Raw genomic sequence first — 27874 nt, 5'->3', positions numbered from 1 at the left:
CACTCTCTGACCTTCAGCATTTTGGGAAATATCATTTGTGTCCAGTGTGATCATCTGTTCCTGTGAAAATGTATTTAGTACATTAGCATGAAGACAATATGTGAAGAGGATATTGTTGGATGAATATACCAGCCAACAAATATTGCACTCTAAACAATCCTTTGCAATATGAATATTGTGCAAACTGAAGTTGCCATGATGATATATTTGCAATATATTGAACAGCTATAGTGTCTACCTTCATAAGTCAGGGAGCAACTATAAAAATAAACAAAAGTGCAAAACAAAACTGTGACAAACAAGGCTGGATGAGAAACATTTTGTTCTGCCATCACATAGCAAGGGAGGCAAAAAGTATCATTGTATGACAGAAGATCTGTGATGTGAGGAGTCCGTTTCACTTTCAAAGGTTCCAGTAAGTGTTACAGAGTTTATGGTATTACAGACTATTTGAAAAAGCAGGACATTTTAATAAAACGTGGTGAGTGCTGCATGAAAACTGAAAACATGTTTTTCAACATAATAAAAAAAGTAGAAATAACAAAAAGAGTGGACTCTGGATAAACCCTGCAAAACTCCGTAAAGAGGAATGGCCACAGATCTCTCCCTCTGAATGTTCCAACCTTTTAACCAAATGTTATTTGGTAAAAGGGAACGGCACCAAGCATTACAAGTAATGATAGAAACCATTATTCCACTGGTAATTTGGTTAAAAACAATGAATTATTTTACTGTTGTCCTCTAATAAAGACATGATGCTTCAAATGTATTAGTGTGAGATTTTACTGCTACAGTAAAGGCCTTTCTTTTTATTATAGATGACTGGCACTTTGACCCAAATTTAAACTTGCATTTTGAAAGTCAGGATGAAAACTTAATTGTCAATTTATATTCTTTAACCAAAACTTGATTTAATTTAGAAAAACCCTTAGCCTTCTGCATTAACATAATTTAAGCAATAAGACCACACAATGTCTAGGGAGGATTTTTACTTTCTTCAAGTCGTCACCAAAAAATATATATATATTTTTTTATTTCCTTTATTTAACCAGGTAAACCCCGTTGACATCCAGATCTCATTTTCAAGAGGGACCTGGGAAAACAGTCCCTGGGATACTGACATTTCTACAAAGAGACTTTCTTTTAAGTTTGATTATTTTCTTTTTTTTATTCTTGTCAGCTGTTGCCATTAACCAAAAACACTAAACAGACCGACTGGTGAAATAAAAAAGGGCTCATGAACTTCTATCACTCACTTAAAAAGCATCTACATGAGGTAAATGACCTGTGCTTGCGTAGCCCTGTACCAAGTCCAGAGGAGCCCAAAGCACGTCACACTACATTCAGTCAGTCGCACACTGGTGGTGGTTAAGTACAGTATGTTTATGCTGCCTTTTTCAATTTTGCATGAATCTGCTGTGGTGTGCATCATAAGGTGGTGGTCATTTGCTCCTGTCTTACCTCATTATAAACTCTTTGAAACACAGGCGCAGTTTATTGTGGTGACGGAAGAGCTTGGGGTCTGCCGGGATCTCATTCAGGAAGACCTGGGCCACCTCCAGCGGGCCCTGCAGCATGGGCGGAGAGGGTGAGAGTGGAGGGAAGGAACAAAACACAAAGGGACAAAGTTAGAGAGGGAGGAAGAAAGAGAAAGGAAAACATGGCAGAGGAAGGAATGAGAGGAAGTGCTTGGGAGCATATGAACAAAAGAAGGGATGAGAATGGTTCTCGTTTAGAAATGGGGGGAAATGAACTTATTGTCTAATGCAACTAGGAAACAAGGCACTAAACCAAAGCATGAGGAAGAGATCAGATCAGAGAAGGAGACATGATTAGCGTACTGAATGGCTAAAGTCCCCGCCAAGCCTGCGTACCGCCACCATTTGGCTGCCATTTCCCCAGCATGAAATCTTGTTATCCTAACTTATATTCATCATAAAACCACAGAACGCTCACACTAAGCTCGCATCACGACAGGCACAGTTAAACAGCTCTGATTAGCATCATAAATGCATTGGGCCTGGGCCTCAGTCCTGGGTCTGAGCTACAGGTCCACGCACACGCAGAAATCCAGCCTCCTGCACTGATTACAGTCAGGAGTTATATGTTTACCAAGCTGCTGAGCATTAGCGTTATGTATACAACCATCAAGTCAGAGCGAGAGAAACTGTCAGATTAAGGCGCTGGAAGATAAAGCGTAAGGGGAGAAAGGAAACGGAGACGCTGAAGCTTGCTTTGTCATTACTCCAACATTCGCCATGCTGGCAGAACCTGGAAGCTATCAGATCAAAGAGCCCTCCGGTTCAACACGCCACGCAGCAGAGACATGAAAGGAGAAAGGGTCCATGGATTGACGTTTTAACTGAATCAAGAGGAAGCAAAGGAAGGATTAAGGTTATAGATAGGATGAAAGCTTTGATGTGTGATCGCTGTCTTTTGTCTCACGTGAAGACTTGGACTAAGATGAAAATTGTAAATGTAATAACAGAAATAAAGGTGATCTAGTTTGCTATATGTTCATTGTATGACAAAACAGAGCAGGAGTCATCTTAGGAGTTCTTACAAACAGAGACTGGTGTTTAGAGTCATCATCGTCAGCCGCACTAATAATGTCCATCATGGTAAACCTGATTTAAGATGCCAACAGCTGTTTAAAATAATTTTATTTTGAAACGCACTGCAGATTTGTCTAATACCAGCTAGCACATCAAAAGTGAATCTGAAACCCTGCTTACCTGGTTAACAGTGGCTCCCACAGAGCCTTGTAGCAGCATCTGTAGCATCTTAGCATCGGGTTGCTCCCGATGTGTGGCAACTGCAAGCTCCCTAGTTTTCTTCTGCATGTCCTCTATGGCCACCTCTATAGGAGTAAGGTCAAACTAGAAGGAATAAAGACGTAAAATTATTGCGATGTAATGGTGTTAATGCCAAACATGCATGGCTTGGTCTCTGGTATGAAGCCGCAATAAAGTTTCACACATTCATGCTGATCATGACTGTGTGAAAAAGCCATGACGGGCTTTTTTGAAACCAGTCATGGTTTCAAAAAAGCTTTTGATTTAACGTTTTAACATTTTTATGATTAAGGGCTGTAATAATCGCATTTCCATTATTCCACAAAGACCAGGACAAATACGTGTAGCATTTTGTGCTGAAAGTGGTTAGAAACTATTAATGGAACTGACCTCCTCTTTCTGGATGACATTGATGCGTGTCTTGACATAGGGGAAAGCGTGCATGGTGGTGAGGATGGTCTTCCTCTTGTACTGCTCGTTGAGCTCACCCCGAGGTCGTCCACTCTTGGTGAAGGGCGTGGTGTACATAAACCGCCTCAGGTTGAAGTTCTTCTCAAAGTTCGTTAGACGGTCTTTCATCTCATAGTCATCAAAGAAGGGTTCCACGTATGTGATCTGAATATACGCCTAGACAGAAGTGGTGGTTTATTTGAGAAGTGAGATTTAGCGCATTGTGCAGTTCAGGTTTTTGCTTTGCTTTGATGTTTTCCCCTCACATTCGTTGAAAACTGAAGATGCACTCTTGATGGAATAGTTTAAATTGAGTAAGATTGTGTGGACTGCATATGGGTAAGGAATACTTTACCGGATACCCAGTCCACACGCACCAAGGACTTTGTATTTACTTTGCAAAAATATATTGAGTGAGGACAGGGTTGTCAGTTAAATGCAAATAAATTTGGTTTATTTTGGAAAGGAAAGAAGCAAAACAACAAAGACAAAGCAGAAAAGTGTTTGACGGTGCCACCGCTTAGTGTCTATTATCTGTTGGTCAGTTTCAGCCATTAAACTTCATACTGACTCACTGATGTTTGACAGACATCAGTGGAAAACTGTGTATTACAGTAGTACAGAGACCTACCTTGCTGGGGTTGAGCAGTTTTCTGTCCACAGGTGTAGAGTCCTTAATCATCACCAATGTCTCATCTCCAAAACACTGGCTATAGAAGTTCTGAGAAGAGAGAAAGTTTTTGTTAACTTAATAAAATCTTTGTAAAATACTGAATATCTTGGGCTAATCCATGTTGATGTTTGAAGGATATTCTAAAGCACAGCATAGCCAATTCCCTGGTGAGATGAATGCTTGATGCTGACATTATATGGACTTAATTCCCCTCACAAGCATGTAAATGATTTTTCCATGCTCCTAAAAGGCTCACGAAAAACAGATGGATAATTGCTAGTTATTGCACTCTCTCATGCTGTTCACTCAAAGTCCCTCTGCTGTTGTGGGATTCTACCAGTCCAGCTGGGCACCATCTTCCCATTTCATTTCAGTCAAAACACACATACAGTTCAGTCCCTTGTACCTCTAGCCTGTGTGATATCTCGGGCAGATGCGTGATTCCAGGCTCTTTGTAAATAAATTCCCGTTCATCCAGGTCTCCAAACTTGGCTCCATAAAAACCCACACGGAAATAGGTGCCAAACATCCTCTTGTGGCCCTGACGGGGAAAACAAGAAGAGTTTAAATCAGCTTACTCGCTATGGCACGTGTGCCATGTTTTCTTTATTATGTCAAATTCTATTTTTACATGAGGATTCCTTTTGAGAGCCATAATTAGGAGAAGCTTTTTTTTTTATAAAATGGCTCCCAGCCTCATAAAAAAAAGGTTTTCTATTGTATGTTTAACATCACCTAGATGAATAAATTAGAAGTTTCATTATAGTCTTTACCTTCTGGATGATGTTATCAAAAGCTCTGTGAAGCTTGTCATGTGTGGAAGCCAGTTTTCTAAAATCTCTTCGAGCCTCCAAGATTGGTATGATGATCTTGTACACTTCATTCACTGCCTCATAGAGACCACCCTAATGAAAAAAATATATATATAGCATGAAGATTAACCATATATCTATGAAGAGCTTATAGGTCACACGTGGCTCAGTTGTTGGCACCCCTCCTGTACAACAGGATGTCACTCAGGCTTTTATTTAGAACATTTAACAAGACTGGATCATACAGAAAGAGGAATCATTCTTTCAATGATTCCTCTTCCAATGAGGAATTCTTCTTGGCATAATCTCTCTAGGTTTTCAATAGGATATGGGTCTAGGGACTGACAAGGCCATAGGAGTTTGAACTTGCATTTTTGTGTTGATTTGACTACAAGTCTTGGATAATTATCCTCTTGAAGGACCCAATGAAGACCCTTTTTCAGTGTACTGTTATGGCATACTAGATTTTGATTTAAAGTATCCCTTTTGAATAGAAACAAGGCTGCATCTGATCCCCTGAGTGTTTGGTGCTGAAAAGCTCAATCTTAAGACCCTTTCAGATCATCCTTTCCTTCCACGATCTAAATGCTTTCCTCTTGACCCCACAATGGCGGTTCTTTGGTTGCATGTTTATTGGGGAACTACATTCCAAAAGACTTGTTCTTATCAATGCACATGGTTCCAGTTCAAGTCACAACAGAGTTCAACAAACTCCAAGTTTCCCTCACACACAACTGTTTAATGAAACAGTTGTGAAACGGTTGTTTCGTCACATTGTAATGTTTATTTGTTTATTTATTAGTTGGTTTATGATGGTTGTTATGGAGACTTGGTAACTCTAAACCCCATAACACTACTATGTGATGCAGTTCAATCACTGGTCCGATCTCAGTGCAAATAGAGGCCGAATAATAAAGGTTCCTCATCTATCAGATTGGCAAATAGAAAAAAATAACAGGAAGTGGTGAATTATTCATGAAAAGTTCCCATTAACTACAATTACCCTAAAAAAAAATAGCATGCACTTATTTTTTTATATTTTAAAAGATGTTTTGAAATATCCTCGCAATGTCCTCACAATTTTTTTCTCAGATTAAAGGCTGAGATTATGATATGTTAATAAAATATAATTAATTGTAAGAGCTGCCAAATAAAATTAACAGCATCAATATTTGCATTTCACTTAGAACACATGTAACCAGATATTTTCAAAATTGTGAAGAATTACAGTAATCCTTACAATGATATCAGATGGCGGTACATATTTCGCATTGCTATATCTTTAATGTCTTACATTGCTGAAAAGCTCAGCAGCCTGTTCGAGCAATCCCACCAAGCCGCTCTCCGTGAAGTACCGTCCCGAGCACACGCCATCCTCGTCCGGGGACAGGATGTCATCGGACACAGCTGACTCCTCAAGCACATTGGGGGAAATGTTCTGTGACGAAAAACAAAAATCAGTCGCCGAATCAATTAGTTAGCCCACTTAATCAAATAATCAATCAAGTGGCTTAAAAGGATGTGTCCTGCTGCGGCGAGAGGGAACCATCTGGATTATCATCCAATCAATGAACTGCTGACTGATGTAGAATTCAGTGTCCTGTGCTATTAGGGTGCTACAGAGGTCTTGTATGAGAAACGCCTCATTAATGGAGCCATCATTTTTGGAACCATTGTAGCCGTTTATTTTCCATTTGTTTTCGCTTTAGGTCAGCTGGCTGCAAAATGAGGATACTTTGGGTTTTTTTGTCCTCCCTCATTTTTTAAGACAAAAACATTTCAGTGGACCTTGCCTTGATGGTAGAAGCGTACAACTTCCCTTTTTCCCCCTTAAGCGCTTCAAGGCATTAATTTGACCAACTTGGCAAATGTCTAACCAAAATGACGTGGGCAGGTGTCAATAAAGTCTTGATCAGGATGTCTCATTGTTGGGTTAATGTTATTTGTTATACCTGAAAGGTGACACTTCCAACAGGAAGGTATTTGTGATCCTCCAACATGCTGAGGTACTCAGCCACCAGAGCAGCAGCATGGACCAGGCACATGGCTGACTCGGTATAACACTTCCTGTTGTTGTGCTTCTCTGCCATGTTCTGCAGCCAGGTCAAACGGAGGTCAGGAGACGTCTGGTAGCCCTTTGCTATCCTGGAGGGTAAAGAGAAAAAGAGCATAAGTTTTCCCTCCTTTTTACCCTTTATTTAATCGCTTACAAGTCTAATTAAGATTAAAATCTGCCTTGAGAGCAACTCAACTGAGAAAAAAAAAAAAAAAACTTTTGCAGCACAAACAAGAGCACTGAGTGGGAACATTTTGTATATGCAGTACTAAGCACATTTACAGTACATTGCAAAATATTTGAACCGCTTAAGCTTCCCCCCCCCCAATTCATCAGATTAAAATCCCAAACTTCAAGGGTTTTATTGTGATTTTAGGAGATGGACCAAAATGATGTTCACAGCTGTTTAGTTGAAAATAATGAACATCTTAAATATCTCACAGCTCAAATCCTCATATGAAAACATAAAGAGTATGACACAGCTCCACTACACATACAGTAAAGAAAAAAACAGAAATAAATCAAATGTCTTCCAAATAAAATGTAGAAAATATGAGTAAATGTTAGGCTTACTGATAATACTGGAGCAAAATGTGGACCAGCGTGGGAGCTATAACATAAAATTCAGCTACTATAGTGAAGTGGTATCAAGAAAAATAAAATATTTTCTGAATCTGAAATGACTCATTTATTATTTATATATATATATATATATATATATATAAAAATAAAAAAAACAAGTGAATCACTGCACTACAAGTAAAAATGTATTCTGCATCTCAAATGTTTGTCAATCATCTACTTTAAGTGCACAGAGATGCATGTTTAGGTGCATGTAAAAAAATTAGTAGGTGAAGGTCCTCCTGCAGGCCACTCACCAGGTGACCAGCAAAGCCTGAACAGAGAGTTGCATGACAAATAAGACACGATACATCACTGAGTCACAACGAGGTAGGGTGCCAGAATCAACAGTAGCACATGTATGCTCTCTTTGTTTCGATGCATCCCCCACTTGCTCCTTCTCAAATGCACACAAGCACTCTCGCATTTATACGCACGCTGTTTAGTTTTGCATATACACAAAACCAGATCAGAGGACTAAACTGCTACCACATGGTTACCATAGTGAAGACAGCAAATAGGGGCTAAACAACGCAGACCACAGAGAAATAAGAACCAGCATTGAGGGATTTGGAAGAACAAAGAGAATGATAAGCAAAGTTTAAAAAAAAAGATGATGTAGAGAGGCAGACTGAAAGAAGGAGGCACCTCTTTCTACATCAGGCTCTTTTTCATTCTTACCTATACATAAGATCCATAAGCATTTCTGGATCCTCCTGAAACTCCCTCATCTTCACAGTGTCTGACAAGATGCTGTTGAGGTTTCTTAATAGCTCATCCACCTGAACATCCAGATGTGAGTAAGATCATGCTTTTTAGAACATTTAATCAGGATTGCTCGTGGTTTCTGACTCTGTGTTTAAGCCTTCACCTGTGAGGGCAGCTGGGTGTTCTGCATCTCGGCATCCTCCTCTGCATAAGCCAGGATGGTGCGGAGGGAGCGCCTTAGATATTCCTCCTGGAAGTCTGATGATTTGCCCACCAGTGAGGCCAGTGACATGGTGACCTGCATCTTCACCCTTGAAAAGTTCTGAGAAGAACGCAAAACACACAACAATTAACCATACAATGTGGATTATCCACGGATTCACAAAGAATATTGATAGAATTAGGTGCTTTTTAACTTCACTTTCATGTGAAGAATAAAAGTCTGCACTATGTAAATAATGAGCAATAATAAATGAATGAATAAAAGCGAAGATCCAACCAAATCTGAAAACAGCCGATTTATTAGAAATAAATTTACTGAATCGGATTCAAAGAAATGGATCACCAATAGATCCAAACTAAAGAGGAAACAAGAAAAACATCAACTTTAATCACCACTAAGCTGTCATTTCAAAACATCCTAATCAATGGCAGCAAAACTCTGAAATGATGGCAAGGGGGCCTTTCAACCTCAGGAAACTGGAGCTCATCGCCAAAGATGAATTGTCAAAATACCAGTGACAGCATGTCGAAAACTGGTAAAGAATTAACGAGGGTTTCATTGGTGTGATGACAATATAGAATTATTCCTTTGATTACTGAAGAGGGTAAAATATCATGTAATTTATTTATGATTTTGTTCAAAAATCCAGTTAGACTGTTCTATTATTTTTTGAGAGGCGTCTGTTTAATCTTCTACATTAAATAAACTTCTTGGTTGAATGGAAATAATTTCAAATCTATATCTGCTTACAATTAACTTAATTGTAAATACATGACTGAAACAGCCAGTCATGAACTAAACCCATTTAAAACGGGAAGAACAAATACCTGTTTCCCCCCCCCCTTCTCTTTTCTTGTCTCCTCCTCTTTCACACTACCTGGCCAAGAACAAGAGCCTGACAAACACCCTTCCATCTTCTGAGCAAATGTGCGAAAGAGACGGTGCCCGTGCTTGCGAGATGTCCCATCCATCTCCAGCATGACTGGCTAAGCGGGAAATGATCTCCCATTAGCAGAGACATAATCACCCATGGATCATCTCTACGGCCCCATTCTGTTCAACTGAGCATGGAGCCAGGGGCTCACCACTCATCACTGCCCTCTAACTCAGTGTGTGTGCATGTGTGTGTTTGCCCTACAATACGGACTTAACGACAGTTTAAGTCAACACATAAAACCACTTTGTCATTCTTTTTTATTTTCATTTTTAGCTTCATCTGGCCCTCTTCCCTCTAACTTCTGGCTATTATTCTCACTTTTCCAGAACTGGAACTGGATGTGTTCTTCCTGGTATTTTCTCATTTTATTGTTATAATCCAAAATTAAACAAAGAAGGGTAAATATGAGATGAAAAAATAGGCATCTGTGACAGATGGAGAGCAAAATGTGGGTGGAAAACAGGATCAGACCATAAACAAAGAAAGAGGTAGACGGTAAACATTGTATGGATGACTCATTTGGCTGCTACGCTAATTCAGATCACAGCTCCTTCTGTATACACTGTATAAACAAACATAAACAGGGACACGAAGAGGGGCAAGACTCCCTAGAAAGTGGAGATACTGTATGTATGTGCGTGTAAGCGTGTTCCATAGACAGGCGCCTGACTTTGATTAAAGTGAACAGATTGTAAACACAGGAAATATCGACTGCAGCAGCAGTTATCGAACCGGTGAAGAAAATGAAAGAAGATACTCCGTCTTGTGCTCGCGACTCCATTTAGATCTGTCTTTTTCATTTCCCACTATTGCTGCTTCACTTCTGTTACAAACACTCCTCTATCTTCATCAAGATTTTCTTCTCTCCGGGCCCTTTGAAATTCCTTCTCTTCCTTCCCCGTGTGGCACAAACGCGTACACACACACGCATATATACTGAAACACGCACACACACACACACAAGGGGTGTCATTAGTTAAAGAGGGGTAAGAACATAGGGAGACAGACAGTAACATATTTCTCTGCTCTCTACTTAGAGACACATCCTTCACCAGGAACTTTCTCCTGCACGCTCAAAATAGACATGGAAAAGACATTAAAGCTGAGCAGAGAGGAAGAGCAGATAGGATAAAGATCTGAGTGACTCGTTGCTTCAGTGGGTCTGAAGCAGGGAGCCATTCTGAATTCTCACCGGCACAAAATTTACAATGCCTTGCAAAGAGTACTTGTGACATTACAACCACAAACTTCTATGTGTTTTACTGGGATGTGAGGTTTTAGACCAACACAACTTAGAGTATAATTGTGAAGTAGAAGGAAAAGCACCTACACAAAGTGTTGTGGTGGCCTTAAAACATTTGAGAAGTTATCGGAGGGACAAGTTAATAGAATCTGGTGTCATAAAATTTAATTTGTTTACGGCTCTGTAATTTATGTTTCTACACTTTAAAACACGAGTCTGCAGCCTCCTGCTGCACAGCCACAGGTGACTCTTTGGGCCCTTAGCACTTGCTTTAATTAATGTCTGTCTAATTTCTTTTTTTTAAGAATTTGTGGCACTAGTGGGCTTTATTCATGAATCGCTTGACAGGAAGAAGAGCAGAGGGGGAAGGGGGGATATATGCAGTAAATAACTGGGGCTCTGGAATAAACCCAGGGACAGCTGCATCGAGAACTATAGCCTCCATATACTGCGTGTCTGCTCCATCTCTAAGCCACTTGGCACCTCTGGCCAAACATTTTAAAGAGCTAAGGAATGAGGTGCTAGAAATTCTAACCCTCGGAGTCTTTTCATGTGATTTTTGCAATTTACACAACAGAACGACTAAGTGCAGAAAATATTTGTCCTTTGGTCACAACTTAGTTGATGTAATTTCCACAAATATTCAATAGTGGAAATGTATTCATTACCATTTTGTTAAAGCTTGAGGTTTTTTGTTTCTTTAGTCTGATAAAAAGAAAATACAGGTAAATAAATAGTTTTTAAAGAGTCCATAAGCTAATTTAGATTAGAGGATATCTATAAACATTTTTGGGATTGCAAAGGTTGCAGACACCCAATCTAAACAGATCTAACAAAGAAAGAATAGAATGAAAGAAGCAGTCACAAAGTTCACGGTAACTCTGGAGGAGCTGCAGAGGTCCACAGCTCAGGTAGGGCAAACTGGAGATGGACAAATTGTTGAGTAAAAGAAATAAGAAATGGCACCTTTCCACAAGCTATGCAGGGGATGCAGCAAGCATATGAAAGAAGTGGCTCTGGTCAGTGGAGGCCTGAACAGAGCTTTGTTTCATAAGTAAATTATAACACCACTATGAACACACCATCACTGTGGTAAAACAACATGGTGGTGGCACAGACATGCGGTAGGCATGTTTATAGGGGTTCATTCCAAAGCATTCCACACTTTTTTAGATTTTGATTTGCTAAAATGTATTTAAAAAATACAAAATTTCTCTTCCACTTCACAATTACAAGTTAATTTATGTTAGCTTATCAAATGAAATATGAGTAAAAAATGCTGAGGTATCAGATGTAAAAAAAAATAAAGAGGTATGAAAACATTCGAAAGGCTGAAAATTTACTTCACAGACTATGAATTCACCTTTGCACAGGGATACTTTTAAAGCAGGATTTTTACAAAGCTTAAGGAGATGTTCTGTTGTGTGTGTGTGTGTGTGTGTGTGTGTGTGTGTGTGTGTGTGTGTGTTAACTTACGCTGGCATTACTGTAGCTGTATCTCATGATGAGATAGAGCGTGGCACATGCCTGGCTCCTGTTCTCGTCAACAGGGCTGCTGCAGTACTGAAGCACCTTCTGGCACAGATCTGCGCACTGCTCCGCCTCCTCCTCGAACAACAGGTCTCCGAACTGCACGCAAGCAAACCATCAGGTGTGCTCTACAAGGCGGTGTGCTTACATACGTCTATAATTCTAGCTTACATCAGCGGTCTGACACCCACACAAACAAATAAGAACATCTCATTTAGACTCGGATAATGTTTGCGTAATGACACCAACCCACACACGCGGCATCCTTTTCAGAAAAGCACACACACACACACACACACACACACACGATTATGATAATGCAACTACCTTGACGACAAGTGCTCTCAGTGTGCTGAAGGTGTGACGGAGGAAAGTGGTGCTCTGGTTGCAGGTGAGAGAGTGGAGTAACACCTTCAACACGCCGCCAACAACGCTGTCTTTACACTCATTTAACGGCACCGCCTGCACACAGAGCAGATGGCGAAATTAGTCATTAAATGCAGATAGAAACACCTGCGGGTGGAACCCGGTAAATAAACACCGAGAGGACACAACACAGCAAACCGACTATGTCAAACCGAGATTAAAACATCTGGTGAGACAACTGCACTGTTTTCTATTATTATTTGGAATAACTGATGGTTCACCCTGATTTACCTTGAGGTTTTCCTTGTACTTTGGCATCATCTTCGAAAAGCTCACCAGGATCAGACTGAACATACAATTTTGATCTCTGCCAGTGCAACAAAAACGTGGGCCTATACTTTAAAATGTTGCACTTTGTTTTATATAAAGAATTAACATTGTGGTAAAATTCCAGGTGAGTGTAGACCGGTGGTGTTAAAAACTTTTCGCAACGTAGGCTAAATTTGTAAAGTTGTAAAGTACTTGCAGGGCACAAGAAATTAATTCCTAAATAAAAATGGAAAAATACTTTTCGAATTACTTTTTTTTATATGTTTGTGACAGTATTTGAAAGTCTGGCTCCTGCCACATTTCTAAGGGCTAGAAAGCTTCAGCTAGTAGAGGTTTTCTTACAGCACAAACACATCCAGTCAATATTAAGAATAAGGGAAAAGGGACAAAATGGGATTGAATCCAAGCAAATTGCTGTGAACCTTTTTGCCAAAATTATTCCACATTAGCAAGTAGGAAGGTTTTATCCAAATGTTGATTTTGAGGTTTGTGAAGACGCTATGAAATAAATTAGGGAAGAGATGACACCCACACCAAAAAACATTTCCATGCCATCACTGCAGCTAAAAAACTGGCAAAAAAGACTTACAAGTGTAATAATTACATATAATTATAGAAAATCTTAACCATAATTTATTCGGTTTGGAAAAGCTGCCTTTCATTTTAAAAGCCTTTAGATCAGCAATTGTACGACTTGTTTCCTTGTTTTCATGCCAGTTCAATGTTTCTTTTTATAATTCTGTTTCTCTTCATTTCTTTGAATCTGTATCTGAAGTAATTTGCCGTAAATTGTATTACTTCAGTGAGCTGGGTGACAGTCCTAATGTGACTATGAAAAGATCATTTTCCAACCTGTATTATGGTCTCTAAAAGGTCCAGGACTATAAGATTAGCCTCTGTGGCTAAATTCCCACTGATGAGAGCCTCCTGGTCCAACTCTGCTTTTGTTCTGAAAGGCGACGACACAAAGGTTACACACACACACACAAATAAAAAGGGAAAAATAGGGCATATTGACTGTAGGAAATAGGGGTTGATAATTAGAGTAAAACCAGAAGTCACGGATGGTAATCTTACTTATCCTGCCGATCGTTTGTTTGTCTCCACTGAGTGAGGTCTTTCCTCCAGCGCAGGTTCTCTCTCTGACCCACAGTTCTGTCCGTTCCTGTCAAGATTTCAAACGGAAGTTATGAATAAACGGGAAAAGAAAGTAAGAAGACTGTCAAACAAACTTACCTATGCTTTTTATTCAGTATATGAACCTGTCCCTGTATGCAAGATGCATATTTACTGCAAACCTACACTGGCCTATCTTAAGTTAAAAAAACTAGTTGAGAATTCATTAATTGGAAAAAAAAAATGCTTAAACCTTCATGCTGAAGAGAGTTTATGTGAAAATTGTTTAAGCTTTGTTCTGCAGATTTTTTTTTTTTTATATGACAAGACATCAAAGAAAAGTTGCATTCCTTAAAATAAAAAAAAACATAAATAAAATACACAACAACAAACGTGTTACCTCCAACCCGTTTCATCATTTCTCCACGGGCTCCCATTCCTCTCAGCAGGGCTTCTTCTAGCTGCAGCTTGGCCTGCTGAGATTTCTGTAAGGCCTGTGTGCTCACTTTGTCACTGCTCTGCTTACCCTGCAGACGCACATCAAAAACAAAATCACCAGTTTGAAAGCACAACTCATACAATTTGAATATTTTGTAATAAAATAAAAATATGTAAATGCAGACAAGAAAGTCGAAAAATACAACTAGAATAAGCTCATTTTATCCTTTAAAAAAAAAAAAAAGGTAAAGGAAAATTGTTCCAGCTGCGCCATTAAGAAACAAAAAGCCCCAGAACTGACCCTGTACTCAAAGCAAGATACACATATAGTGAGGAGCTCCAGCAGTTTATTGAGTTGTGAAGGAGGCATATCCACGGTCCAGCGCTGGATAAGGTTTCTATCAGCATTCTTCATCACCCAGAGGAAACAAACTAGCAGGTGGCGACTGGTGTCTGCAGCCAGGGTGGCAACAGATTTACCTTGCTGGGAACACATGAAGACAGACGGATACAAATTATATTATATACAAAATAAGGGAAAACGTAAGTTTGATTTATAACGTATTTATATGTCTGAAGAGTCCCCAGGCTGGAGTCTGCAGCAGCATGTGTGTGCATAAACCCGAGTTCAGCTTGGGTCATTGGTTGGTTCTGTCTGAGCTACACTTTCAAAACAAACAGTGGACAAAGCGTCTGGTTAGCCTCCGGGTCAAATCGCACCTTTGTCAATTCATAAGACCATTTTGTACCTGCATATTTTTATTGTCTTTCATTTCAGATCTGCAAGCAAACCACTTTATACACATGTAAGAAAAATGTTATAACATGCTAACTTCTGTAGCATTTAAGAATTTACAAAACTTATGTTTCTTAAAATGCTGAATGAATTGAATTCAAGACAAAGTTGATGTATTATCATCTGAAACATTTTTAAGTAGCACTCACATTTATTCTGGTTCTGATCCCCCATTTGGATGCTTTATGAGATACAAGTCTATGCATGCATCTTTTGGCACCCCTTTTATAGGTAACCCAACTCAAAATCATGCCACACTCCTCTTTCAAAGGGGTCAAGCTGAGGTACATCAATAAGTGCATCTAATAGTATATCATTCACAAGCTTCTTTAAACCCCATTGTGAAGTGATTGGTCAGCTCTTTCACTCTGGCTTCAGAGAAGTACAGCTCCTCCTCATCTCAACAGGCCTTTAATCTCCTGCAGATTAATTTAGCTTCATTCGTGTGATGATGAATCACTGCTGTGGATGACTACTGCTGCTTCATTGTGTGGCAGTTTTGATAAATGTAGGCATTAAGCTCCCACTGCCCTATGTGTCCCACCTACAACCCGGTTACTCAAGTCTCTTTTTGTCCGGAGCTGAACTGAGCCAATGCTCTCCAGAACCAACACTGAACACCATCGCATGTAAGCAAAAACGTGTCACTGTTTATCTGAATGTGCGTATTACCAATTCTCCTGCAGCGACTAAATGATTCATGCATATTCTGTTTGAAGGCATGCTGCCTGAACGTGAGGAACCGGCGCTCTGGCTGCTGCTCCTCCGGTTTCTGACAACTACCAGGCCGAGGGCTTGTTCACGTGAAAACCGCTCTTTCCGCAACAGCATTTCTCGTAACACATGGAGGGAACTGATTCATGTTCTGGAGTGGAAGAGAATGGCGGTGCTCAGTTTTGGTGCCTGTGCTGCTGTCGTTGCAGCCACAGCTTGATGGATGTGTTTGTCAAGGAGGACGGCCCTGTTCACTTATGTCGGCAATGCCTGGCCATAAACCATCTTCCACAGATGTGCGTGTTTATGTGAATGAGTTAGGGTTTTTTTTTTTTCTTTTTTTTGCAGGATGGATGAAGTGCATGTGTGGCTCTGACAGCTAATCAATCAGCATCTGCCCAGCTCACCTGTTGGGAAGCAAAACACTCACCAAAAGTTTATAAAGCCATTTAAAACTCTACAACCGTCATTCCAATTGGGAGCATAAACTTTACCAGGGATGCCATAGAGATGAGAACGTTACGCCCCAACGTGTTGAAGGGATTCCCGGCAATCGCCATGGCAACAGACTGATTGATAGGCGGCACATTTTCAAGGTCATCCTCGGATTCGCCGGTCTTGTTCTTGCCGGCGCGCGTGTCACAAACTGAATGAGACAAACAGGAGCCGGGCAAATTTAAGTGAAGCAGAGAGGAGTTACAGCTGTAAGTTCAGCACTGCCGTGTCTTAAGTAGACGTAAGGCAGACAATAGAGTCCGGCATTAACACATTTATGTCAGTGTGAAGAAAGATGGATGATGGAAAATAAAGTTATTTCATTGTGGCTAATTGATGATTAAAGGCATTAACCTTTCACCTTGTTAAACCTCATTAATGGCAGATTCCACAGTATCTTCATCACCAACACTTTGAGTATTTTATTGTTTTTTTTTTTTATCCCAAATACTGTAAAAAACTGTCATCGATTCATGATGCGATACTTTTCCACATACCTGTGAAATCCAGGTAGTTGGTCGACTCTATAATAATCCCCACCAGGGGGAGGTAGAGAGCAGCCACCTTGGCTCTGACATCAGTTTTAACACAACGATCATCCAGATCATGGGAACACAGCAAGCTGTAAATTGCATTGATCGCCTTTCTTTGAACCTTTCCCCTGCAAAAAGAAGAAAAAAAAAAAGGTCAATCAGTATGACTGAATACACTCCTTGACTGTTTTTCCACATTTCCTCATATTCCTCACAAACACAAAAAGCATATTTTATGATAGACCTTCACAAACAATTTCGAAAGATAGTGGTGGTTTACAACTTTTTGCAGACAAAAATCTGAAAAGTGTGGCATGCATTTGTTATCAGCATTCTGGTAAAATTATCCATTGCAACAATTATGGTTAAAAGTAATTTGGGGTGCATCTGAACCAGATTTACATATCTAGTTAGTGGAACTTTTCTCAGAATTATTTCTGCAAAAACAGCTCAGGCTCAGCCAGAAGAGAAAAGAGTAAACACTCAGTCTCAAGTTTATCCACAAATTCTTGACTAAAGTGAAGTCTTGACTTTGACTGGGCCACTTAATACAATACGCGTTAACTAAACCGTTCAACTGTAGCTCTGTTTGTATTTAGGATCACTGTCCTGCTGGAAGCGTTTTGCAACATCTAGTAGCTTTTCTCCAAGAATTCCCCACACCATAATGATGCCACCACCATGTTTCATCCTGGGAATCTGGTCTTTAAGGAGTTTCCCATGTTAGTTTTTCTGCCACACCGAGCTATAGGCAAAAAGGTTTACATTTCATTTGGTCGTCAGAATGCACTACCCAGTCCTGGACAATCATTTGAAATCCAGGAGTTTTTTGTTTTACTGTGACAAAAAGTGAAACATTTCCTCATTTGATGAAGATACAGAATACAAAACATTAAAAAAAAAATCTGAAAGTAGCATAAAAACAATTGGAAACAATTTGACAGAGTTCCTCCCTACCCTTCTGACTCCATGTCAAGTGCCGCGCTAAGTTCCGTTAAGAGCAGACCGGTGAGGTAATGCTGTTGCTTGAATTCCTGAGACAGATCAAACAACGCCAAGATCCTCTGCTGTTCCTGGTAGGAGCCAGAACTCTGAATGAAAAAAAAAAACAACAATGAAATGAAAGGGAAAGAGTCAGATAAAGTAGTCTGCAACTTTGTTACATTGCATTTACAGCCACGATGTGTTATGCCGAGATACGTGCTTAGCTTTAAAACGGCCCTAAATTCAATGGCCTTAGATACAAATTCGAAATCTTCCACTCAAGTGGGGCACACCTGCGAAGAAATGGACGGACACGGAGAGGCAGGCGCAGAAGCCGGGTTGCTGAAGAAGAGGCTCAGGTTGAGGTAGTGCTCATGGCTGCAGAGGATTCGCAGGAACTCCAGACGCATGCTGATCAAAGTTGGCATTGAAACGCTCTTAGCAGACATCTACAAGTGAAAAAAAAAAAAAGAGAGAGAAATGATCAATATCTTCAAGGCATGTTATTTTATACAAAATTAAATTAAACACATATTAAATCTAAAACGATGCTTCCGCTTGCGTCCGAGTGCAACTTCACCTGGTTGCAGTAGTTTCTCACAAGCTGGAAAACAAACCCTCGGTCCATGAGGGACAGCAGGTCGTAGAGGAAGAAGGCCAGACTGATGTTGATTTTCTCTGCTTGCTCTACCTCCTGAAACAACAGTCAACAAACAGCAATCAGTAAGCTGCACTGACCGGATCTCGACAAGCATCTAGCTGAGCAAGCCAAGCTTTTGTTACCACAGAGACAAATTTAATTAGCACTTCCAGCTCCCTGTTGTTTGGAGGACACAGAGAAGATGAACACTCAAACAGCCCAGCTCAAGAGATCAGAAGCTCTATTAAACAGCTTTGGGATTCGAGTTGAGGGAAATCTGCTTGTTGTTGGCTCAGCTGATGAAACGTCTTCATATTTTGTCACCTTTTGTTGTTTGACGAGGATTGTGCAAATCTCCGCTGTGACCACAGAGACGATGGTGGTGACGTCGTCTTTGAATCTGTCAGAGAAGCGGCTCCTTCGGGGGACAGTGTACCTGTCGAGCTGAGACACATGCTGAGCCATGCTTTTCACCTGTTTACACAAGCCACACAGGAAACAAACAGGAATCACACATCAGGAAAACATGGAGGGGGGCAAAAAATAAAAATAAAAAAATAAAAAGCCCAAACACATGCAGCAACCACACAGTCAGTATTTGGAAATGGGTTGACACCATGGAGATTTTCAGATACATAGTTAAATGTTAGAATCGTCTTATTTTAGAGGAGTAGAAACACCTTAATTTTGATGAAAAATATACACTGAAGGCATTTAAAATTTTATAAAGAGCAGCCTTTAAACTCTCCTGTTATCAGAGGCAAATCCAGCAAAAATGTTGCCCTATTTATATTATATTATCTACAATATCATATACATATTTTAACAATACATGTAATAAACTATAGTGTATATTTGTGGTTTCACCTATACACTGACTTCTATATCATGTGTAGCCAGCAATAGAAAATACAGCTCAAGTTTGAAAAATTATCTTTTCTGGGTTTTTTTTTTTTTTTTACAAAAAAGGGTTGACAAATCTTAAATCTTGCTTTAAGAATTTCTTACAAATAAAATACATAAGTTTAGGTCTGAACATTTTGAGATAGAGAACATTGTAGACTCCTTAAAACAAACAATAGTTTGGTTCTGAATTTTAACCTGCATGTTTTACACCAATTTCAATGTTACTTAGCCACCTGTGGTGTTCTGGAGTATTTTCTTCTCTTTGCCATTAGAATTTGTTGGGCATGTGTATTAGCAATACAAAACTCTATTCTACACAAAGTATATTTCTTTTCCTTTTTCCTTTGCTCCATGCCCACCCCCCTCCCAGGCTGTGCAATCCCTTGCGGACAGCAAGAATGTCCAAACGGCAACTGTCGGTATCAACAGTGATGTAAATGTTTAATTTGAATCCTTTGGATTTTTTTACCCCATTTATTACCAATATTTAAAGTCATACGTTTATTTAACTTTTTGCCTTGCGAGTTAAACTCAAACATGGAGTCGTAAAAAATATAAAAAAATGACACTGACCAACAGCTCAAAGAAGAACCAGGCATATTTGTAAGCGTTTTCTCTGCAGACGCCAGTGCTGACGACCATCTGCAGAGCCAGCTCCTCGTGAAATTGCTGTAATAGAGAAAATGAAATGTAGTGAAAAATAGTGCATCCACAGTGTTGACTGAACTCTGACCGAACACAATGTCCTCAATGTTACACTCCCACCTTGTGGCTAATAGAGGATAATGGATGGGGAATTTTCCAGACTGCAGGTGTTTGATTTGTTTTTCCCACACCTTTCCTCTGTGTGTGTGCAGATTATAACTTAAATCTGTCATTTCCTAAAAGAGCAAGTCCTCTTGTCCAACAAAGAATGAGGTCATATTTTAATTACCACATAGTTGTTGATAGTAGTAACGCACAGCAAGAAGAAGAAATGAGTCCTCAGATGACCAGTAGCGGAACTCTCTTTATGGTATCCTATCCTTATTCTATTTTCCCCAAAAACAATTCTCTCTTCTGCTAATTTTCCAAACAACAAACCAACCGAATAAGAAACGAACATGTACATCACACTAGATTTTATGCTTTGCAGCCTTTCTGTTCTTTTCAGTCGGTACCTTTCTGTTGGACGGCCTTGTGCTTCCTGCAGAGTTCTGGTAGTTGCTGGTTTCCACATAGGTGGACACGCGGCTGCCCGGGTAGTTGAGGCCCTGCAGACAAAATGTTCCATCAAACTATGATGGATGTTTTCATTAGACTGGCTAAGTGGTGGCCTATTACAATACCTAACACACACAGAGGGGCTGAAGAGTAAATTCTGTATAAACGGAAAAGTTGGGGCGTTTACAGATAGAACCAGATATTTACATACACTTTGTAAAACATACATAAGATTTTTTATTTTTTTTTTTTGTCCACCTGTTTCGCATTAAATCAGTCTGAACCGGTGCTGTTTTACGTCAGGGATTACCAAGAATATTAATGTCGCAATGTGAGTGTTATTTATCATTTTTCTTCAGAGTTAAAAGTTTAGGTAAACTAGTGTTGCTGTGTAAGCGAAAATGGCCAGATAATGATGTGTGGGCTTGATGCGCCTCTGAAGCCAACACTTAACACTTCAAATTCCATTTGGTTTGGTCAAATTAATCAATACCTTTGCAGAGAGAATGTCTTTGATCTCTGCATCTTCATCTGAAGCTTGCTGAGCAGGGATGTCGGGGTTGCTGCTGCTGCGGATCCGGGACTGGAGGAGCATGCTGCCGACTCTGGCGGCCGTAGACGGACCTATGGTCATGTAACGGCTGTCTGATGATGGAGCTGAACCTGCTGGACCTGAGGGCAAGAGCCCCCAAAAAACGCCCATAGAAATCACAAATCTGGAGATTTTGGCAGCAAATACACTTCAGTGACTGAAATGATGAGGACATTACCGGCATTCTGCACGTCTCGGGGGGGATCAGGAAGACGAAAGACCCAGTAAAGGTAGGTTGCTAAGAGGATATTTCTTCCCAGCTGGTCCCTGAATAGTTCCTGGCTGTTATGAAGACTGTTGACAATAGACACCACCGATTCAAAGGCTATCTGGGCCAGATTGGCTAAAAAAAAAAAAAAAAAAGGGAGACATGTGCACAAATACGCACATAGATATGGTTAGAAGTTTAAAATCAGAAATAACAAGTAAAAAGATGAAACAATTTTGTCTAAAATATGAGAAACATCTTGTTTTAAGTGACATCTCACCAGTTTGGCCAGCTATGACCATGGGCTGCATGATGAGGGTGAAAAGTTTATCCAGTACCCGGTGGAGGAAAAGCACCAGAGGCTCTAAATTAGAGGAGGGCAGAGATATGATGCTGAGCTTCAGCTCGTGCTCCAGTTTGTTCTCGGGAATCTTCTCGTCCTTGATCCGCACGGGGAATGTAGTTCCACCTTCCAGCGCATGACACAGGGTGAAGAAACGCTCCAAGTGATTGTCCTGGTGCAGTAAAGGGATGATTGTTTCAGAGAAGCCATAGAAAAACGACGCAGAAAGGCGCATTAGAAAGCAAAAACAGGTTGGAATTGAAGATGATCTGTCTGGTCTGTGAAACAAGTAAAACTTTGAAATTTGTATTTACTTGAGGGTGAACAGACGACACAGCTTGGACCTCAACGTTGAAAAGCCCTTTGTGGCTCTCCATCCACTTGACCGGAGGGACCTGGGGTGGAAGTTTCTATAAGGAACACGGCAGAACAATTTTTTATTTCAGTCTGCAAAACCATTCTTAATGTGCAATTTTTAGAGAGATATGCATCATATCCACCCAAAAAAATGTAATTAGAGACACCTTTAAATTGATATTTAACCTCATTTATTCTGTCATGTGTTGGAAATCAATTAACTTCAAAGTAAATGTGTTAGTGCCTGAAACGATGCATTTCTGCCAGCTTTATTATGACAAATTCCACCAAGATTTACAAAATGTGAAAAAGTTCAAGTGGTATGGCTACATTTGCAGTTCACATATTTAGCTGTGTGTACCTCTGGAGTGTGTAGGGAGTAGTTGACAGGAAGTCGCTCCAGAACAATGGGCAGACAAAACTGCCCCGTCTGCAGCCNTTTTTTGCAGGATGGATGAAGTGCATGTGTGGCTCTGACAGCTAATCAATCAGCATCTGCCCAGCTCACCTGTTGGGAAGCAAAACACTCACCAAAAGTTTATAAAGCCATTTAAAACTCTACAACCGTCATTCCAATTGGGAGCATAAACTTTACCAGGGATGCCATGGAGATGAGAACGTTACGCCCCAACGTGTTGAAGGGATTCCCGGCAATCGCCATGGCAACAGACTGATTGATAGGCGGCACATTTTCAAGGTCATCCTCGGATTCGCCGGTCTTGTTCTTGCCGGCGCGCGTGTCACAAACTGAATGAGACAAACAGGAGCCGGGCAAATTTAAGTGAAGCAGAGAGGAGTTACAGCTGTAAGTTCAGCACTGCCGTGTCTTAAGTAGACGTAAGGCAGACAATAGAGTCCGGCATTAACACATTTATGTCAGTGTGAAGAAAGATGGATGATGGAAAATAAAGTTATTTCATTGTGGCTAATTGATGATTAAAGGCATTAACCTTTCACCTTGTTAAACCTCATTAATGGCAGATTCCACAGTATCTTCATCACCAACACTTTGAGTATTTTATTGTTTTTTTTTTTTATCCCAAATACTGTAAAAAACTGTCATCGATTCATGATGCGATACTTTTCCACATACCTGTGAAATCCAGGTAGTTGGTCGACTCTATAATAATCCCCACCAGGGGGAGGTAGAGAGCAGACACCTTGGCTCTGACATCAGTTTTAACACAACGATCATCCAGATCATGGGAACACAGCAAGCTGTAAATTGCATTGATCGCCTTTCTTTGAACCTTTCCCCTGCAAAAAGAAGAAAAAAAAAAAGGTCAATCAGTATGACTGAATACACTCCTTGACTGTTTTTCCACATTTCCTCATATTCCTCACAAACACAAAAAGCATATTTTATGATAGACCTTCACAAACAATTTCGAAAGATAGTGGTGGTTTACAACTTTTTGCAGACAAAAATCTGAAAAGTGTGGCATGCATTTGTTATCAGCATTCTGGTAAAATTATCCATTGCAACAATTATGGTTAAAAGTAATTTGGGGTGCATCTGAACCAGATTTACATATCTAGTTAGTGGAACTTTTCTCAGAATTATTTCTGCAAAAACAGCTCAGGCTCAGCCAGAAGAGAAAAGAGTAAACACTCAGTCTCAAGTTTATCCACAAATTCTTGACTAAAGTGAAGTCTTGACTTTGACTGGGCCACTTAATACAATACGCGTTAACTAAACCGTTCAACTGTAGCTCTGTTTGTATTTAGGATCACTGTCCTGCTGGAAGCGTTTTGCAACATCTAGTAGTTTTTCTCCAAGAATTCCCCACACCATAATGATGCCACCACCATGTTTCATCCTGGGAATCTGGTCTTTAAAGAGTTTCCCATGTTAGTTTTTCTGCCACACCGAGCTATAGGCAAAAAGGTTTACATTTCATTTGGTCGTCAGAATGCACTACCCAGTCCTGGACAATCATTTGAAATCCAGGAGTTTTTTGTTTTACTGTGACAAAAAGTGAAACATTTCCTCATTTGATGAAGATACAGAATACAAAACATTAAAAAAAAAATCTGAAAGTAGCATAAAAACAATTGGAAACAATTTGACAGAGTTCCTCCCTACCCTTCTGACTCCATGTCAAGTGCCGCGCTAAGTTCCGTTAAGAGCAGACCGGTGAGGTAATGCTGTTGCTTGAATTCCTGAGACAGATCAAACAACGCCAAGATCCTCTGCTGTTCCTGGTAGGAGCCAGAACTCTGAATGAAAAAAAAAAACAACAATGAAATGAAAGGGAAAGAGTCAGATAAAGTAGTCTGCAACTTTGTTACATTGCATTTACAGCCACGATGTGTTATGCCGAGATACGTGCTTAGCTTTAAAACGGCCCTAAATTCAATGGCCTTAGATACAAATTCGAAATCTTCCACTCAAGTGGGGCACACCTGCGAAGAAATGGACGGACACGGAGAGGCAGGCGCAGAAGCCGGGTTGCTGAAGAAGAGGCTCAGGTTGAGGTAGTGCTCATGGCTGCAGAGGATTCGCAGGAACTCCAGACGCATGCTGATCAAAGTTGGCATTGAAACGCTCTTAGCAGACATCTACAAGTGAAAAAAAAAAAAAGAGAGAGAAATGATCAATATCTTCAAGGCATGTTATTTTATACAAAATTAAATTAAACACATATTAAATCTAAAACGATGCTTCCGCTTGCGTCCGAGTGCAACTTCACCTGGTTGCAGTAGTTTCTCACAAGCTGGAAAACAAACCCTCGGTCCATGAGGGACAGCAGGTCGTAGAGGAAGAAGGCCAGACTGATGTTGATTTTCTCTGCTTGCTCTACCTCCTGAAACAACAGTCAACAAACAGCAATCAGTAAGCTGCACTGACCGGATCTCGACAAGCATCTAGCTGAGCAAGCCAAGCTTTTGTTACCACAGAGACAAATTTAATTAGCACTTCCAGCTCCCTGTTGTTTGGAGGACACAGAGAAGATGAACACTCAAACAGCCCAGCTCAAGAGATCAGAAGCTCTATTAAACAGCTTTGGGATTCGAGTTGAGGGAAATCTGCTTGTTGTTGGCTCAGCTGATGAAACGTCTTCATATTTTGTCACCTTTTGTTGTTTGACGAGGATTGTGCAAATCTCCGCTGTGACCACAGAGACGATGGTGGTGACGTCGTCTTTGAATCTGTCAGAGAAGCGGCTCCTTCGGGGGACAGTGTACCTGTCGAGCTGAGACACATGCTGAGCCATGCTTTTCACCTGTTTACACAAGCCACACAGGAAACAAACAGGAATCACACATCAGGAAAACATGGAGGGGGGCAAAAAATAAAAATAAAAAAATAAAAAGCCCAAACACATGCAGCAACCACACAGTCAGTATTTGGAAATGGGTTGACACCATGGAGATTTTCAGATACATAGTTAAATGTTAGAATCGTCTTATTTTAGAGGAGTAGAAACACCTTAATTTTGATGAAAAATATACACTGAAGGCATTTAAAATTTTATAAAGAGCAGCCTTTAAACTCTCCTGTTATCAGAGGCAAATCCAGCAAAAATGTTGCCCTATTTATATTATATTATCTACAATATCATATACATATTTTAACAATACATGTAATAAACTATAGTGTATATTTGTGGTTTCACCTATACACTGACTTCTATATCATGTGTAGCCAGCAATAGAAAATACAGCTCAAGTTTGAAAAATTATCTTTTCTGGGTTTTTTTTTTTTTTTTACAAAAAAGGGTTGACAAATCTTAAATCTTGCTTTAAGAATTTCTTACAAATAAAATACATAAGTTTAGGTCTGAACATTTTGAGATAGAGAACATTGTAGACTCCTTAAAACAAACAATAGTTTGGTTCTGAATTTTAACCTGCATGTTTTACACCAATTTCAATGTTACTTAGCCACCTGTGGTGTTCTGGAGTATTTTCTTCTCTTTGCCATTAGAATTTGTTGGGCATGTGTATTAGCAATACAAAACTCTATTCTACACAAAGTATATTTCTTTTCCTTTTTCCTTTGCTCCATGCCCACCCCCCTCCCAGGCTGTGCAATCCCTTGCGGACAGCAAGAATGTCCAAACGGCAACTGTCGGTATCAACAGTGATGTAAATGTTTAATTTGAATCCTTTGGATTTTTTTACCCCATTTATTACCAATATTTAAAGTCATACGTTTATTTAACTTTTTGCCTTGCGAGTTAAACTCAAACATGGAGTCGTAAAAAATATAAAAAAATGACACTGACCAACAGCTCAAAGAAGAACCAGGCATATTTGTAAGCGTTTTCTCTGCAGACGCCAGTGCTGACGACCATCTGCAGAGCCAGCTCCTCGTGAAATTGCTGTAATAGAGAAAATGAAATGTAGTGAAAAATAGTGCATCCACAGTGTTGACTGAACTCTGACCGAACACAATGTCCTCAATGTTACACTCCCACCTTGTGGCTAATAGAGGATAATGGATGGGGAATTTTCCAGACTGCAGGTGTTTGATTTGTTTTTCCCACACCTTTCCTCTGTGTGTGTGCAGATTATAACTTAAATCTGTCATTTCCTAAAAGAGCAAGTCCTCTTGTCCAACAAAGAATGAGGTCATATTTTAATTACCACATAGTTGTTGATAGTAGTAACGCACAGCAAGAAGAAGAAATGAGTCCTCAGATGACCAGTAGCGGAACTCTCTTTATGGTATCCTATCCTTATTCTATTTTCCCCAAAAACAATTCTCTCTTCTGCTAATTTTCCAAACAACAAACCAACCGAATAAGAAACGAACATGTACATCACACTAGATTTTATGCTTTGCAGCCTTTCTGTTCTTTTCAGTCGGTACCTTTCTGTTGGACGGCCTTGTGCTTCCTGCAGAGTTCTGGTAGTTGCTGGTTTCCACATAGGTGGACACGCGGCTGCCCGGGTAGTTGAGGCCCTGCAGACAAAATGTTCCATCAAACTATGATGGATGTTTTCATTAGACTGGCTAAGTGGTGGCCTATTACAATACCTAACACACACAGAGGGGCTGAAGAGTAAATTCTGTATAAACGGAAAAGTTGGGGCGTTTACAGATAGAACCAGATATTTACATACACTTTGTAAAACATACATAAGATTTTTTATTTTTTTTTTTTGTCCACCTGTTTCGCATTAAATCAGTCTGAACCGGTGCTGTTTTACGTCAGGGATTACCAAGAATATTAATGTCGCAATGTGAGTGTTATTTATCATTTTTCTTCAGAGTTAAAAGTTTAGGTAAACTAGTGTTGCTGTGTAAGCGAAAATGGCCAGATAATGATGTGTGGGCTTGATGCGCCTCTGAAGCCAACACTTAACACTTCAAATTCCATTTGGTTTGGTCAAATTAATCAATACCTTTGCAGAGAGAATGTCTTTGATCTCTGCATCTTCATCTGAAGCTTGCTGAGCAGGGATGTCGGGGTTGCTGCTGCTGCGGATCCGGGACTGGAGGAGCATGCTGCCGACTCTGGCGGCCGTAGACGGACCTATGGTCATGTAACGGCTGTCTGATGATGGAGCTGAACCTGCTGGACCTGAGGGCAAGAGCCCCCAAAAAACGCCCATAGAAATCACAAATCTGGAGATTTTGGCAGCAAATACACTTCAGTGACTGAAGTGATGAGGACATTACCGGCATTCTGCACGTCTCGGGGGGGATCAGGAAGACGAAAGACCCAGTAAAGGTAGGTTGCTAAGAGGATATTTCTTCCCAGCTGGTCCCTGAATAGTTCCTGGCTGTTATGAAGACTGTTGACAATAGACACCACCGATTCAAAGGCTATCTGGGCCAGATTGGCTAAAAAA

General features: G+C 40.1%; 1 protein-coding gene across 5 annotated transcripts in view; it reads right to left on the bottom strand.

The window, feature by feature from the left end:
* The window catches only part of dock8 (dedicator of cytokinesis 8), a 65651-nt gene that overhangs the window by 4895 nt on the left and 32882 nt on the right, over window positions 1–27874 (bottom strand). For 4 of the 5 annotated variants that reach the window (XM_016669528.1, XM_007548168.2, XM_007548170.2 and 1 more), the window contains 26 exons: window positions 27702–27866; window positions 27425–27603; window positions 26889–26981; window positions 26302–26397; window positions 25147–25296; window positions 24763–24876; window positions 24476–24631; window positions 24156–24289; window positions 23163–23326; window positions 22665–22816; window positions 14600–14782; window positions 14261–14387; window positions 13822–13909; window positions 13597–13693; window positions 12376–12510; window positions 11995–12147; window positions 8279–8437; window positions 8089–8189; window positions 6683–6875; window positions 6025–6168; window positions 4692–4823; window positions 4325–4459; window positions 3877–3966; window positions 3186–3422; window positions 2736–2879; window positions 1462–1568 (listed from right to left, as the gene is read on the bottom strand). In XM_016669528.1, coding sequence (XP_016525014.1) covers window positions 1462–1568; window positions 2736–2879; window positions 3186–3422; window positions 3877–3966; window positions 4325–4459; window positions 4692–4823; window positions 6025–6168; window positions 6683–6875; window positions 8089–8189; window positions 8279–8437; window positions 11995–12147; window positions 12376–12510; window positions 13597–13693; window positions 13822–13909; window positions 14261–14387; window positions 14600–14782; window positions 22665–22816; window positions 23163–23326; window positions 24156–24289; window positions 24476–24631; window positions 24763–24876; window positions 25147–25296; window positions 26302–26397; window positions 26889–26981; window positions 27425–27603; window positions 27702–27866 — 3628 coding nt within the window. Of the gene's footprint in view, window positions 1–1461; window positions 1569–2735; window positions 2880–3185; window positions 3423–3876; window positions 3967–4324; window positions 4460–4691; window positions 4824–6024; window positions 6169–6682; window positions 6876–8088; window positions 8190–8278; window positions 8438–11994; window positions 12148–12375; window positions 12511–13596; window positions 13694–13821; window positions 13910–14260; window positions 14388–14599; window positions 14783–16302; window positions 16455–16800; window positions 16965–17793; window positions 17928–18113; window positions 18270–18400; window positions 18515–18784; window positions 18935–19939; window positions 20036–20526; window positions 20620–21062; window positions 21242–21339; window positions 21505–21649; window positions 21885–22026; window positions 22123–22430; window positions 22500–22664; window positions 22817–23162; window positions 23327–24155; window positions 24290–24475; window positions 24632–24762; window positions 24877–25146; window positions 25297–26301; window positions 26398–26888; window positions 26982–27424; window positions 27604–27701; window positions 27867–27874 lie in introns of all 5 variants that reach the window. The other variant, XM_016669529.1, reaches the window with a different exon arrangement.

The sequence above is a fragment of the Poecilia formosa genome, unplaced genomic scaffold (assembly GCF_000485575.1).
Source record: "Poecilia formosa unplaced genomic scaffold, Poecilia_formosa-5.1.2 Scaffold25, whole genome shotgun sequence".
Lineage (NCBI taxonomy): Eukaryota > Metazoa > Chordata > Actinopteri > Cyprinodontiformes > Poeciliidae > Poecilia > Poecilia formosa.
The sequence above is the reverse complement of the archived record's forward strand: the minus strand, read 5'-3'. Positions and strand labels throughout refer to the sequence as shown.